This window comes from Buteo buteo, chromosome 1 (assembly GCF_964188355.1).
Source record: "Buteo buteo chromosome 1, bButBut1.hap1.1, whole genome shotgun sequence".
Taxonomy (NCBI): Eukaryota; Metazoa; Chordata; class Aves; order Accipitriformes; family Accipitridae; genus Buteo; species Buteo buteo.
The window spans coordinates 20,745,397-20,761,997 of NC_134171.1; the positions used below are offsets into that span (position 1 = coordinate 20,745,397).

General features: G+C 36.3%; 1 protein-coding gene across 7 annotated transcripts in view; it reads left to right on the top strand.

Moving 5' to 3' along the window:
- RBPJ (recombination signal binding protein for immunoglobulin kappa J region) overlaps window positions 1-16,601 on the top strand; it is a 64,483-nt gene that overhangs the window by 43,081 nt on the left and 4,801 nt on the right. For all 7 annotated transcript variants that reach the window (XM_075024130.1, XM_075024093.1, XM_075024103.1 and 4 more), the window contains exons 4-10: window positions 4,149-4,314; window positions 5,442-5,616; window positions 7,135-7,272; window positions 7,491-7,603; window positions 9,822-9,962; window positions 14,906-15,061; window positions 15,780-15,883. In XM_075024130.1, the coding sequence (XP_074880231.1) occupies window positions 4,149-4,314; window positions 5,442-5,616; window positions 7,135-7,272; window positions 7,491-7,603; window positions 9,822-9,962; window positions 14,906-15,061; window positions 15,780-15,883 (993 nt within the window). The remainder of the gene's footprint in view (window positions 1-4,148; window positions 4,315-5,441; window positions 5,617-7,134; window positions 7,273-7,490; window positions 7,604-9,821; window positions 9,963-14,905; window positions 15,062-15,779; window positions 15,884-16,601) is intronic.

Consider the following 16,601-nt stretch of genomic DNA (forward strand, 5'->3'; position numbering starts at 1 on the left):
GTCTTCATTGCCATCTAGTGGTCATAGTTATTCAAAGGACGTGGTTCAGAATAAAGTTGAAATGAAAAAGGGATATGAAAAAATTTGGGATTTTTTTTCTTGTGTTCTAACCATTAAGATAAATACAAAACAGTACATGAGGAAGGAAGGTAAATGCATGATGTTTGCTTTATGGTGCTATACCTACTTGGAATATCAGGGGTTTGGTTTATTTTTTGCAAAGCATTGCTCTGTTAATAAAGGTTTATATTAATTTTTAGTCTGTGTATAATTTCTTTATTGGAAATAGCTTATGATTGTGGAGAAGAAAATTAGTGGGATACATCCATTAACACTGAAAGGATCTTGTATTGTCATTTGAGGTTCAGAAGCTGACTAAATATGTGGTGTACTTTTTCTGGCAATCTGAGTTTGTTTCCAGAAAATCAACTCTTGAATAAATGCATCTGTTACTTGAAGTTTCTCCCCCTGCCCCGAACTGCATTTCCTAATCTTGGAGTTAGTTCATAACCCACATTTGAAAAGTATTTTTCAGAGAGGACCACTGTCATATTTCCCCTATCTGGGATGGCAAAGTACTTGGGCATGATCATTGCCCTCGCTTGACCCCTTGCCAGTCTAATAAAAATGTGTCTCTCTCTTATCCTCTTGCTTCCTTCCCACCCACTTATACACATCTGTGTATATCTATCTATCTATCTATCTATATATATCTATATATATTATTTATATTATATTATTATATCTATATTATATTATTTTTTCTCCAGTAGAAATTTTCTCAGTGTAATGCTAAAGCTGTTATTTCTTGCTTTGTTTTGGTTTTCTGTTTTCCTAAAACATGCCAAAAGTTGCAGCAACCAGTAGATGAGCCTCAGAATAGATTTTTAACAGCAATTATGGTATTTACATCTAGATGTGGGGTGATACAGGGCATGTAAATTAGATTGGTCATGTAGAAAGTAAATACACACCTTGTACTTTAATTTTATGATCTTGACCATTGTCATTGCGCTGTCTCCCTTACAAACATAAGTCCTCTTAAGATAATTTTTCCTTTACGGTAGAGAAACATTTGAAGAAAATGAGGTTATAACATCTGTGCTATTTGAAATAAATGCAATTGAAAAGTAGGAAATGCATTCCTGGTTTTGAGATCAAAAATTTATAATAGGAAGGGGAGGATTTAATAGGCAGGTAACAGAAATTCGTGGTGTTCTTAAATATACCCCTCCTGCATCATTCAGCATCTTCATGAAGAAAGCTGGAACAGAGGTCAGATAGCAGAAGATAAGAAGCAAAAGGCATAATAGCAAGCAAAAAAGGGATATGCTGTTTGATAACATTTATTACTGCTTACTTTTTCTATTCATGGTGATTTTCAAATTTCAGAACTTTTATTCTTACAGCAATAAAGTTACAGTAACCCATTCTAATGTCAGATAACTATAACATGGCTGTGCTAGTGGAATTATTCTCTTGTGCTGCTACTGCAAAAGTGTTAAATTTTATTTTTGAGGTAGTTTATTGTGTAGTTTCATAAGTTGATAGTTCCATCAGGAAACATCTGCTTTGCAAATTGGCAGGTTTCTACCTGTTGCCTTGGTTCTCTGTGTTCTGCATTTTCAATTGGGGGGAAAAAAAAAATCCAGAGCCTTCATATGACCCATAATTAACCCAAAGAATAAAATACAAGTGGTTGAAACTGATGCAGTAAGCACATGAAAACACAGTAGTTGTTAAACTCTGAATAGTTTGCTTCTAACGTGGCTTTCTCTTAATTCATAATTCCATATTTATCAAAATTTCTATGCTTCAGAACAGTGTGAAGGCAATAAAAGAAGCAAATAATTGTTATGATAAGTCTTTGCTGAAATGGATTATCATAATAGAGGAAATATGATGTTTGTTTAGAAAAATGACATTCTATTTGTTTACAATTATGAAGTTTAAAAAACAATCTGTAGGAGCAGTTTCACAAATTAATTTAATGGGCTTCTCAAACGTGCAGATCTTTTGATGTCACATAGTGAGCTACTTTCTACAAATTCTCTTCTGTAGGTGGTCTATTTTCAAACCAGAGCGCAATACCTTTGAAAGATGTTCATAGATATTTAAGTTGTATGCATATTGGTATATCGTGAGTTTTGTTGTTTTAAAAACTGTGAAATTAAATCCACAGTGAAATTTTTTCACTTATTGGCAAAATAGAAAGGTTTTTTTTTGCGTGCAGGGGGTAATTTTTGCCCGTTATCATAACCACTGAGACATTTTGAATTGCAGTAAAACTTAAAATTTGGTTCTTTGTTTCTCTGACAAAGGCTATAGATTAGTTATGTGCATTAACTAAAATGATTACAAATCTTTGCATTTATTTATATGGATTCTTAATATTTACATTCTATTATGTGATTATTAAGGCAGGACTTTGGTTTAATCTATTAAGAATTCTGTTACTTAGAAAAGCATTATATATTTGTTAAATAAAGGTAATTTTGCTGAATAGGTGAGATAAAGAAGTGTGTTAGACTTCATTTTCATGCTAAAGCTGACTTCCACTAATCAAGCTTCATATGGTATTTAATAGAAATAATCCATTAATTCAGTTGTCCCAAGGCAAATTTAAAAAAAAAAAAAAAAAAATCCTACCTACCTATATAAGGTAGGAGTCGTCTTTGGATTTCAGAAGTGCCAAGTTAAGCACTACTCTTCAATTTGAAATAAATAGAATAATTAAAAACTTTCAGTTATCCTCTCCCTTCATGCTTCATTAGCTACCTCACAACTGGATGTACTCATTCTGCTTTATGAACTTTGGTCTTAACTAAATTATGATAAAAAACACTGCAGCTGTTGGCTAAACTAAACCCAAAAGTGATTAGGATTTGCGTTTTAACATTTTGTGGAGATTTCAAGATCAATACATTGTATTATAATGCTGCATTTAATTTTGAGCATGTTGCTGTAAGTAGTATCTACACTGATTTCAGTCAGTGCTGCTAAAGACTACATATCTTTTGCAGTTACTGATGAAGATGTAAAATCATCTGTTCCATTTAAAAAACTGAAAAGAGATTTATGCTTGGAAGGAATAGACTCCCTCCTTGCTAATGATGAAACACTAAATGTTCAGAAATTGTAGTTAGCAGTTGTCCATTAAATTAGTTTGTGGAACTGTTCTGTGTGTATTAATCGCTCCATCATGTTAAGCACCTTTTCCTGGTTGTGGCTAGGATAGAGTTAATTTTGACTTGGTAGCTGGTACAGTGTGTATTGGATTTAGTGTGAGAATAATGTTGATAACACACTGATATTTTAGTTGTTGCTAAGTAGCACTTATCCTAGGTCAAGGATTTTTTCAGTTTCCCATGCTCTGCCAGCAAGCAGGTGTACAAGAGGCTGGGAGGGAGCATGGCCAGGACAGCTGACCAGAGCTAGCCAAAGGGATATTCCATACCATACAACATCATGCTCAGTATATAAACTGGGGGGAGTTGGCCAGGAGGGGCGGATGGCTGCTCGGGCATCGGTCAGTAGGTGGTGAGCAATTGCATTGTGCATCACTTGTCTTTTCTTGGGTTTTATTTATTTATTTTATTTTATTCCTTTTCGTCATTGTTGTTATTGTGTTTTATTATTGTTGTTAGTATTGCATTTTACTTCTGTTATTAAATCATTCTTATCTCAACCCATGAGTCTTACTTTTTTTTCTCTGATTCTCCTCCCTATCCCACTGGGAGGGGGTGAGTGAGCGAGCAGCTGCATGGTGCATAGTTGCTTGCTGGGCTTAAACCACGACATACCTACAAAAGCAAACACTGTCATCACTTTCAAGGCCTTTTTACTTTCTTTAGGAATCTCTTTTCTGTAAGGGTAGAAAGTGTTTTCATTTTATAGAGATGCAGACTGTTACCATATATTGAACTGGAAAGATACTCAGTGACAGTGCATCTAATGCTAATTTTCCTTGCTTTTTCTCTTTTTTTGATTTGCATTTTAGAAAATCTTCGAGGCAAATGAAGGGTGTGCATGTATAAACTCAAATGCAAAGTATGAGTGGGCTGAGAAAGCTTTGGGTACGCAACAGTTTGTCTCAAGAATTTTCTTGAAAGCTGTGTGTAATCTCATAATGCATTTTTCATTTTCAGGTTCTTTTGTCCTCCTCCGTGTGTGTATCTTATGGGCAGTGGATGGAAGAAAAAAAAAGAGCAAATGGAACGGGATGGTTGCACTGAGCAAGAGTCACAACCTTGCGCCTTCATTGGAATAGGAAACAGTGACCAAGAAATGCAGCAGCTGAACTTGGAAGGAAAGGTAGAAGAATTGTAATAAACCACTCAGATTAGTGCAAAGGATGTTATAGCTACATGGTGCATATTTCAAAGAATACCCTTGCTTATTTTTTATAATTTTTGTTACACTATAGTAGATATTACATAAGTGGTTTTAAAAAAATCCCTCAAAAATATGTAGGACAATTGAATAGGTGGATTTGGATCATGGGATCATAGCAGGGTACTAACCTTTCATTTCCAGGTTGTTGATTCTGAGTCAATAAACTGTTAGGTTATTCGGTAGGTATCAGTGGTTAACTGAAGTAAGGTTTCTGGCCCAAACTCCATGTCCCTGTCCCTGGCTTGCATAAATGGATAATCTCATCAAGGAAGTATCTGAACAACATCTGCTGCTTGAAGTGGTCTTTAAGTCCCTTTGCATAAAAATATAATTGAAATAGCATCTTAATAAATTTAGTAGACTCTTTTTTTTACAGCAATATAAATTGCTACAAGAATAGAACTGGCAGCATGTGAGTCCTCATTTTAGCTGGTTATTTTATTAAGCAGTATTTTATAGCTACCTAGTATTTCCAGCACAGTCTACTTAGAAATGCTTCATATGTTGCTGAATAGGAAAAGAATAATAAAGAATAATAAAAGTTCTTTTTGAGTTGTTTTTTGTTTTTTTTAAGCTCCTGTTGTCGCCTAGCATGAACACTTTGCAAAAGGAACTTTTTAGTGTTTCAAAACCCAACCATCTCCCATCCTTTCAAGAAAAGTTTGGCTCAACACATTTTCTGCACAGGCAGTCTCTTATGCATGCCCAGTGTACTGCCCGTGTAGCTCTACTCAAATGTAATGTTTAGTAGTGCTTTTAACCACTCAGAGATGGCTTTGACGCAAGTATAGTCTCTAATCATCTGTTTTCCAGTCCTGGTAAAGGTCTTTAGAAAGATGCTAAAGTACTGAAGTTGGGTGCTAAACTTCACAAAGCTAAACAGTAGTCATAAAAGATATCCATATGGAAGAGATGGAAAAAGCAGTTTCTGGTATGTTTTAGAAACTATTGCATCAATTTTCCTATTTTGTTCATAATTAAATATACATAGTTTCTTGAACTGGGTTGACTTGAAAGAAGAAACAACAGTATGTTTTCACTTACAGAATTATTGCACTGCCAAAACATTGTACATATCAGACTCGGACAAGAGAAAGCACTTCATGTTATCGGTAAAAATGTTCTATGGCAATAGTGATGACATCGGTGTGTTCCTCAGTAAACGGATCAAAGTCATCTCTAAACCTTCTAAAAAGAAACAGTCACTGAAAAATGCAGACTGTAAGTATTTTACAGTTCTTTTCTTTATGTAGCAATTCATTTTGTTTCCTACTAATTTTTTCTTACGTATTCTGAGGTCTGACTACAAAGTAAATACAATGAAATTTTCAAATTTTTTTCTAATGTATTTTAGAACTGTACACATCAGTGTATTTTAAAGTATTCCGATATAGATAGGTTACACTGTTGAGTTTTATGCAGTCACAGTTAATTATTTAGTAAATATAAAAGGTCCACCAAAAAACCTTTATTCTGAGGAGTGAATCCTTGTAGACAAATGCATAAAGAACGCTCTACCTCAGTTTTCTAAGCTGTTGGATCTCTTAAACTGCCATGATCTGGTGCTTAGGAGGTTTTGATCAGTATCAAAGAGATAGCTTTCAGATTGTGGTAAATGAGTAGCATCATGTCACCCAAACTGCACTTCGTCACATCACAGCCACCTTCTTACTTCTTACTGTTTCATGCCATTTTCATGTTGTTTTTATTTTTAATATATTTTGCATGGTTCCTTTTAAGTATTTCATTAAGAAATCTGTATGGTGATATTTCACCCAGATTTATTTACTTACCGTGTTTTTTAACTAAAGATATCTCTGGTGCTAATGTATAATTGGGAGCATTTTTGCTTTTCCTCCGAAGTTTTTGCCTGCATACCACTGGAGCACCTCAAGAGATACCCTTTTTTTTTGTTTGTTTTTCTCTCTCTCTTCACTAGTGCTTTAAAAGGCTCTTCCATCTGTGTTGGGCTGGAACCCATTCACCTATGGAATGTGGATCTCGGGGCCGCTAGCTTGCCACATGACTAAAGGCAATCTGTTGCTGTGCAGTTCACGCCCGTGGGCTCAGAGTATGCGCTGTTGACTTTGTATTCAGACAGATAGTTGTGATGGACAATGAATACGAACTAAGAATTCTTTGATAGTAAATATGAACTAAGTAGGAGAAACATGCCCGTTTTGATGTCAAAATGGTAGTTGCTGATTTTTTTTTAGGGGAGCAGACTTAGCATTTGTCCCTCTTGAATTATAAGTAAGTTCAGATCTGAGCTAATTTCAAGTTGCATGGTTACAGTTTTGCATAGTTATGTCTGTCTTCCTTTCAATTGATTGTGATTCATAAGAATAATTTTTCTTTATACTTCAGATGATCACTAAAGGTTGTCTATGTACCTCACAAGGGCAAGCTAAAGCTTCTGCTCAAATAATCAGTTGCTGGAGAACTATGAGCAGAAGGAGTTTTCAGCTGGCAAGCGCTGGCCCATTTGGCTAAGTGGCAAAATTCTATGAACTAGCATGCCTTTGGAGAACAGCCACTATGTATGTTATCCCAGTTGTAATTTTGTGATTATTTTTGGTCTGTCACAAATGTAAATATTTTCTAAGTTAACCAATAGTTGAGAATTATTTCTTGATTTCCAGTATTCATGAGTTTATTTTACTGTATTTGTGACTTTTTGTTACTTTTCTATGTCATGAAGTAATTTTATAATCTCAAGTCTGTGTGTGTTCCTTGCAGTATGTATTGCGTCAGGGACAAAAGTGGCACTATTTAATAGACTTCGATCCCAAACAGTTAGCACCAGATATTTGCACGTAGAAGGTGGTAATTTCCATGCCAGTTCACAACAGTGGGGAGCATTTTACATTCACCTCTGTAAGTAAAAATGAAGCAATATATTTTTTTCACCTCCCTCCCTCCCTCCATCCCGACAAAAACTGTCCTGCATTTTTTCCTCCGTATTAGTTGCCCATATGCAGATATTTTTTTCTTACTGAGTGTATATTTGATGTAATAGTGTGATGTTAAATGTTCCTCCTATCGAGGAAAACGGTAGCTAAAACAAATAATGAGAAAATTCCTGTTTCACGCAGTGGATGATGATGAATCGGAAGGAGAAGAATTCACAGTGAGAGACGGCTACATTCATTATGGGCAGACTGTCAAACTTGTATGCTCAGTTACTGGCATGGCACTCCCAAGACTGGTACAGTTTAATTTCTCCAATGCTGTAATTAATTTGTAGATGGCTACTTAGTGTAATTGCATAGTTGACTTTGCATTGGTTAGAATTTTTGGCTTTGTATGTTTCCCTCTGGTAATACATGTTTTATATGGAAAATGGTATTCATTTTAATAAAAGCATATTTTTATATCTGCAGATTAATCCTGTAAGCAAAGAACAGCTTGTGAAATAAGCATAGAGAATTTTTCAGAATTCAAACCTGCCAAAGCAGGTTAATCTGCAAGCTGTCCTTAAGAAAATGTCTAAAACCAGTCATGTAGGTCCCAGTGTAGCAAAATACTTTAAATATTGATATAGAATAGATGAATAAAGTGTTTGCAGGCAATAGGACTATTCCATTTGTTGAGCTCAGCACAGCTTTAAAAATACTCTACCGATTTGAATCTAAATGCACTTCTGTGTACCTTTAAGGATACATAATTATACCAATATCAGCTTGCACAAGCATTTTGGTCATTTGCTAATACTGTCCGTTTTAAATATGGAACATTGGAAATGCCTTTGGAATCACTTTTGTTTAGAAAGAGACAATGTCAGCCCCTGTCTTTGTCACAGATACAAAATTGATTATAACCAGTTAAGGTTTGTGAACTAAAAAAATTATTTTATTGCTGGATACACAGTAATAGTTTTTATAAATAAATTTAAGTATAATTATAGAATTTTTTTCTCCTGTTTTAATGTACTTAATGCCAGCCTAAGTGAAATTTTATATGACTGATAATAAACAGTGCTTCATATGAGATCTTCTGTGAAATTATTGTTTGTCAGCCCATTATGAATTTCATAAAAGGCTTTACTAATTCTGCTTTGAACTAGAAACAATTTTTGGAATGCACCAGTGTAAAACCAACCTTCCGTGCAGGCAGGCTTTTGTTCCTCTTCCCAGACTTATTTTACTAGGACTGTGATGAGAAATTCTCTCCCAATATCAAACTTGGCTAGAAAAGAAGGTAGCCTGCTCATAGTAAATGGTATAAAATGATCGTTTAAATAGATTTTTGATATTTTTTTTTAAATCACATTATTTGACAGAAAAATCCAGACCTGGTTACTACTGCTCTGGTTCAGTGCACATGAAATTCAGTAAGAGGCTCTCACTTTAATTGTGGGTTTCATGTTAATATTTTCTTATTGCCAAAAGGAGATGCCATCATTTATGATTCCAGAAACCTTATTTTGTAGGTAGAAATAGATTAAAACAAATTAGGGTAAAGGTCCCTGTTTTGCTTGCTATTGGGAACATTGGTCATGCTGCCTTACAAGATTGATTGAAGGCGATGCAATTAGAAGGTAACTTGCAGACATTTTATAGGTTAATGCAAAGAACTTTGAAGAAACAAGTTGACCTTGAAACTTATATTGCTAATAATGCCATTTATTATCATTAGAGATCCCAGAGGACATGGTTGGCTTTCTGATTGTCGGCTTAGAAATCTTCAAGCACTTTGGGTGCTGCTTCTGCTGATGTTGCATAAAATGAAGTATTAAACTTTTTTCTAGAAGTTGAGTTAAAATTCCAAGCTACAGATTTCCACTGTCTGTAAGGGAATAACTTTTTTAATTTTTAAAAATAAATGAGTATAACAGCTCTGAATTAAGTCAGCAGATATTTTTTCACTGAATTGCCAGATGTAAGGAACAATTGTTCTTTGCAGTTGTCTTTACGTAGTATTTAATGTCCAACTATTTTTAAGATACACTGATTATTGTGTTTGCAAAACTGTACTTAAGGACATCTCAATACCTTTAAAGTAAATCCTTATTTTCAACTGTTCTTGTTCAGCAACCAGTCTGCTACAGACTGCTGTTGATGCTATCAATGGTGGAAGCTTCTATAGAAGTTTATTGATACTTGACCTAAAGCTCTTTTGTACCAGGAAATGGAACAAAAGTAGATTTTGCTGAAGCTTCAAATTTTTTCCCCACTCTTGTAGCAAAAATTAGAAAATATATATGCATGCAGCACATTGAAGCTGTAGTACTGAGTGTCACTTTGATGTTGTGTACTTGTTTCAAAAGCATTGAGAACTATGAATCTAATGTTGATGTTAAAACAGGAGGCATGGAAATTAAAAAATGACCTTTCACTTCCTTTACTAACAGTACATATGTAATTCCAATGTAATGAAGTATAGAAATTGTCCTAAATATATATATGTACAACTTTCATTCACAGATAATTCGAAAAGTAGATAAACAAACAGCGTTATTGGATGCAGATGATCCAGTATCGCAGCTCCATAAATGTGCATTTTACCTTAAAGACACTGAGAGAATGTATTTGTGCCTTTCCCAGGAGAGAATAATCCAGTTTCAAGTGAGTTGTTTAAAACTATTTCAATAGATGAGAAGCATGGTTGCAAAGTTTTCCCAAATATTCCCAAAATATGTATGAATGCCAGTTTTGCAGTTGGTTTTGAATGCAAGTCTAATATTTTGTTTTGAAAGGACAGAGGATGGAAAGCAACAAACTTTGTCTGTCCCTTTCCAGATCTGATTTTCTTTCCTCATAACCTTCTGCCATGTCTGTCTGGACAATGAATTCTATTTTCTCCAATGGAAGAAATGGAAACGCACTAGGAACTTGTGCATGCAATCATGATACTGTGGCGTAACATGTTGACATATGCCAGTGGAGTTGCATCACTTACTTGTGTGTCCATTTCTAGATTACAGCAAATAGAAAATTATATAGTTCATGATGGTCTTATATCATGATGAACTTAGGAGAACTGCACTGTCTTGCTCTTGGCTAAGAGCATAAACATAGACAGCTATGGCAGTTGACCACAGTAATTTGTGAAGCTGCAGAAATTTGATTTGTCTGTAAAGTATGTAGCTGTCTCAGTCTTCAAGTATTTGTTTCTCCAGTAGGTGGAGAAAAACATCCCTAGCAAGTTACTGTAAGAGGAATGAACCGCTAGGGAGAGCTGTAAAAACAATACCAAAACGTACAACTGTTCTGACAGCTTATACAATATGCTAACAAATTGTGGTTTTAGTCTCATACGTATGTTAGCATGCTTTTAGCAGACTTTCAGCATGGTAATTCCCATCAGAGTAACAAGACTGTGACCAAGTTCAGGCCTACCTAAGTATTGCAATTTTATTTAAACATCCAGGGCAGCTCAAATAGCAAAGGGTGTTGAGAGGTAATGCTGTGCTCTAGGAAGATGGCCACACTGGGTAAAGACTTGGGACTTCCTTAGGAGAGCAGCTGTAGCTTCCTGGGTAAGAAAGGTAGAGGTAGGAAAGGAGGAAACTAACTTTTTAAAGATTTCCCTTAAGGGAAGTGACAAGAAGGATTGATAAAGGCTCAGTTGACTTCTATCCTGACTTGGGACAATGGAAAGAGAATATTGGAAGCTTTGTTCATGTTGCTGGAAGCATATTCATGACTTGTGTCTCAGAAGGGACCAGATCTATTGGTTGTCCTCACAGCATGTGGCAGAGATATATATCTGTCAATATACTTTCTTGTAAAGGAGAATGGACCTTCGTCAAGAAGAAGAGAAAGCTACGAAACAGGAATTGCAGTAACTCGGGATCAGCCTTGTTATTTGATCTTTCTCAAAGTACTTTATGGGAAGGGCTGGATGAAGAAGCAAATCCTGCTTCTCTGAGAGCTACCTTAGTTCAACATCGTGGAATTGTGTGTGGGACTACCAAGACATCCTTCCATCCTTCAGTTTCTGCAGCACTCATGGAGCCCAATCTCATAAGAGCTCTGAACTTTCCACATGGGTAGGGCTTAGATAAAGGGACAACCCACTATTCTGAATTCTTTTAGTGGAGTAGGTACCTCCTGTTTCTACTTGTTCAATAAAATCTGTTAACTTGCACATGAAGCTGTTATCACTCTTTGGTAAGTGAAATCACTATGGAAGATAAACTCTTTTTACCAGTGGCAGGAGAGAAATCCCATTTTATCTGTTTTTTCCTTTGGACCAGAAGACCAAGACCAGAGCAACAGGCATGTGTAGCATCTTTCACCTGCCTGCTCTTAAGCATTTACTGTTGAATACAGTTCCTATAGTAGGAGTCAAGACAGACTCTGGTCACTGTAAAAAAAAAACAAACAAACAAACAACAAAAAACAACAACAACAACAACAAAAAAAACCCAAACAACAACAACAACAAAAAAACCCCAAACAACAACAACAACAAAAAAAACACCAAAAAAAAACCACAAAAAAACCCCAAACTTTACTTTAGGGTGACAGGTCTCTCTTGGGTGAGTGGAAATAGCCCCATATAGAGACCTTAGAGGCTTAAAGCAGAGTGGCTGTAAAAAGTCAGCAGGTCAGCATGAACGTAAAAAAACCTTGAAATTCAGTTGCTGAAGTACCAGCCAGATCTCTCTTGAAGGATGTCCATGTGTTCTGGAGAATACAGAAAGAATATAAATACTGCCTTACTGAATCAGAGCATAGTCAGTATCTATGTCTAATAGCAGCTGTAGGAGATGGTTCTTACAGGAAGCAGGCAGACCTGGTCGATTTATGCAGTCCAGTGCAGTTGTATTCTGCCAGCATCCACACTTCTTGTATTACAGGTTGTTAAAGGCTGCATCCCTGACTCTATCTTCTAGTATCATTTTGTGGATGTGTAGTCTATCAGTTTGATTCCTTTTGAATGTGCTGATGCTCTTTTTCTGCAGTATACTGTGGCAGAAAGTTCAAGATGTTTCCTGACCTCTGTGTAGTAGACTTTTGCTGTATTTGTTTTGAAAGATCTAATAGTTTCTGTGATTTAGTGAGCAACAGTTCTGCTTTCACCTTACCCATAAACATCTTAACTTCTTCTCTCCAAATTGGAGAGTCACAGTCTTTTCAATTTCTTCTCATAAGGTCAGCAGCTCCTTGGTGATTTTAATTGCCCCTTCTGTACCTTCTCTTTTTTCACCATGTCTGTCTTAGACAGGGAGACCAGAACTGCACACAGTATTCCAGAATTAGGTGAACAATGGTTTTACGCTGGCAAAATAATACCTGGTACGTTGTTCTCAATATTTTTTTCTCATTATGTCCTGTATTGTGTTGCCACTTGTGGCTGCCACTGCACATTGAGCTGGTGTTTCCAGAAAATTGTAGTGGTGACTCCAGGATCATGAGATGTAACTACCAGTTCCAAGTTTAGTATTTTGAGCATCATTTATAGAATTTTTCTTTAGAAACCTCACTTTTATCGAAATTGAATCTCATTGCCACTTTTTTGCCCCCTATGTTCATTTTTATGTCCCTCTGGACATAAAATCCTTGCAATTGTAACAGCATTTAACTACTTGAAAAACTTAGGATCATGCAGAAGTTTGAAGACTTGACTTTACCAGCACACTGGTGAGGACGTTGAATAAAACTGATCACAACACCAGTCTTGGGAACTGCACTGTTGGGTTTTGTGCATTTTGAAAGGAGAATGACTGTTAAGTTCTACCTTTTGCTTTTTGTTTTCCTATAATTAGCTTTCTATTTTTAAAAAAAAAAAAAACACCCACAACTTTTCTAATCCACTATAATTTCATTTCTTCAACATCCTTTGATAGAGAGCTTTCTTGAGGGTTTGGGGGAGGGTGGGGGCGTTAGTGGTGTTCAGTTGTTTGGTGTTTTTAAATCCAAATATATTTCTTGGCTTCCTTTTGTCTGTGTCCTTGTTGTGTTTACAGTTCTTGGGGAATTCTGTCCTTTATCCAGTAATGTTTTGCAATTGTTTGTTTCTCATCCTGTCTCCCATGTGAAGCCAGACAATACATGAGGTACTAAGCATGGTGTTAATGCATTTCCATCTTCCAGTGCCACTTGTTGAGAAAGTTTTAGTTATAAAAGGAAAGGAAAGGGCAGGGGAAGTGCCTGGAGGTAAACTGCTATATTTGGAAGTGACAAGGAGGAATGCTTCTCTAGAAGAGGCATTATAATCTTTCAAGGATTTCTGTGACAGAAGGAGTAATGTGTTCCTGAAAAGATTCTTGACATAGCAGGACTTTCAGAACAAATTCTGTGGCATTTGCCTTCTACTTTGTGGCAGGGGTTTAGCAGATCTGAAGAAGCCAGACGAGGATCTTGTACAAGGTCATTCATTTTTGGTACCCATGGTTTTATTTGTCATGAGTTGAAGTATGTCAGTCCATGCCAACAGGAATTGTAGTCAACCTGTAGGCAAAATGTCATGCATTGAAATAGTAGACAACAGTTCCTCTTTTGAAGTTGGACTAGTAATTTATAAGCTCCATATGTTTCTAATAAAAATATCAGTTGGGTCTTGAGCTTGGAAAGATCTGTAGTTACTATCCTTATTGCACACTTCCCTTGCAAGCTGTTTTCAGTGCTTTTTTACATGATCATATCAGAATGAAGAGTCCACATGAGAATGCAGCTTTGATCTTAACTTCTTTCATCTGAACTGGTAAATTTCTGCTAATTGAAGTTTATCTAACAGTTTTGCAGAGAGAAGGTTATGGTTACATACCTAGATATCCTTAAAGCTTAACAGAAGAAAACAGAATTTAGGTATTAAAATTAGAATTTTTTGAGTCCCTTTTTTTTGTGCCTGTTTTTAACCTATACGCAATTTCCTCATTGGTTGCTAGATGATGGAATTGTTCAGAGAGGCTTTTGTTGCCATAAAAAAAATAGTTGCCAGTGTATTTTCTAACTATGTATATGTGTATGTATACTAATTTAGTAATATTTACAAAGAGACAGTGGAAGTTTCTGACTAATTTGCAAGGTTGTCGTTTCAGCTTCTCTCCCAGGTCTTTGCACAAACACTGAAATAGAAGCTTGTGTTTTGCATCATTTCGTGGATGGTGAAGAACTCTCTAAAAAAGAAAAAAAAAACAACTTGGCCAGATGTAAATCATAACTAATGAAAAATATTCCACTTCAGGCTGTAGCTAGTTTAGTCACTTTGCATTAACAAAACAAGATCTTATTTTAAAGTAGCTACTTCTAGTTGCTGTAGTTTGTTGGTTAATAGCTATTGAATAATGTTAAAACTTTGAAAGCTGAACTAAAATAAACCAAATAATAAACAGAAGGTTGGAGAGGTGACAGTATCATAAGACTTACAGTGCTTTAGTTTTCTACTAGTTTTGCTGAAATCTATGTGACTGTTCCTCTAGGTCATTTTGTTAGAGGAAAAACATAAGGAAACATGTTTTTGAAATAATGGTCAATGTTACTGACTGAGTTGGTCTTTAGCTCTGTGACTTGGCAAATGAGTCTACAGGTCAGATTTAAAACTTTTCTTTCTTTCTAAGGCCACTCCATGCCCAAAAGAACCAAATAAAGAAATGATTAATGATGGAGCTTCTTGGACAATCATTAGCACAGATAAAGCAGAATACACGTTTTATGAGGGGATGGGACCGGTCCATGCTCCAGTGACACCTGTGCCTGTTGTAGAAAGTCTTCAAGTAAGTTCATTTTTTTTTTTTTAATAAACTCTCTTATGTGAGATTATTTTTGTCATAACCTTCATGGTACCTTTGTGAGATACTGGAGGAAAACATTCTTACTAGCTTTACAAACAGGAAAATTACTTTAAGTTGCAATAATTTTTCTTACCTACCTTTCAGAATACATAAGCCTGTCCATCACGGGAATAATATTAATATTGTTCTATACATTAAGAATTTTATTTCTTAAAATACTATGGTAGTGATAGCCCTATGACTTCTATTTCCATTTGATTATTTAGAAATTGATTTTGGCTCTTAAAACAGCCAATTATAGATCAAAGAGAGCTAGACTGAAACCTTATTAAGAAAACCAGCATTCTGCTGTGGAAAAACTTGAAGCTATCTTAACACATTCTCTGAAAGATTCTTTGTTCTTTGTTTTCAAAGCCTTGTTGACTTCTTTCCTAAGTAGCCACTGTCAAAGCTTAGAATTTCCGTCAGGATATCAAATTAATTGGCAGTAACTTTTAGATGTGTTACTTCTTTACAGTTCAGTTGTGTAGGTGTGTTTCTTTCAGCTTTATCCAGCTGATAGAAACAGCACTGTTTACAGTTCTTGTATGCATGTGAAGAATTTTTTTCTGTTTTTTTTTTCCTGAGAGGGGGGGTGTTTGTTTTTATTAATATATGGGGTTTTGTGGATTATTTTTTTTTCTATTCACTCCCTTTCCAGTTGAATGGTGGTGGGGATGTAGCAATGTTGGAACTTACAGGACAGAACTTCACTCCAAATTTACGTGTCTGGTTTGGGGATGTGGAAGCTGAAACCATGTACAGGTACAGTATATCCTACTACTTCTATGGTGATTACATTTTACTGGATGCTTTGAAGAGTGTATACTCATGTGTATACACTCAAGTGTATACTATCTGCCCTGCAGAAAGGGATCTGGGTGTGCTGGTTGATGGTAGGCTCAATATGAGTCAGCAGTGTGCCCTGGCAGCCAAGAGGGCAAACCGCATCCAGCTGATCAAAAGAGGTGATTATCCTGCTGTGTTTAGCATTGGTGCAGCCTTACTTTGGGTATGGCGTGCAGTTCCGGGCCCCACGATCTAAGAAGGATGTGAAGGTCCTTGAATGCGTCCAAAGGACGGCAACAAAGCTGGTGAAAGGGCTGGACAGCATGCCCTATGAGGGGTGGCTAAGGACTCTGGGTTTGTCTAGTTTGGAGAAAAGGAGGCTGAGGGGTGACCTCCTTGTTTTCCCCTGAGGAGGGGAAGTGGGGAGGGAGGTGCTGTGCTCTTCTCCCTGGGATTGTGTGCCAGGACACGTGGAGATGGTTCAAAGCTGTGCCAGGGGAGGTTCAGACTTGGCATTAGGAAACATTTCTTTACTGAGAGGTTGGTCAAACGCTGGAACAGGCTTCAGAGAGGTGGTCAAGGCCCCAAGCCTGTCAGTGTTTAAGAGGCATTTGAACAGTGCCCTTAATAACGTGCTTTAACTTTTGGTTAGCCCTGAAGCGGTCAGGTAGTTGGACTAGATGATTGTTGTAGG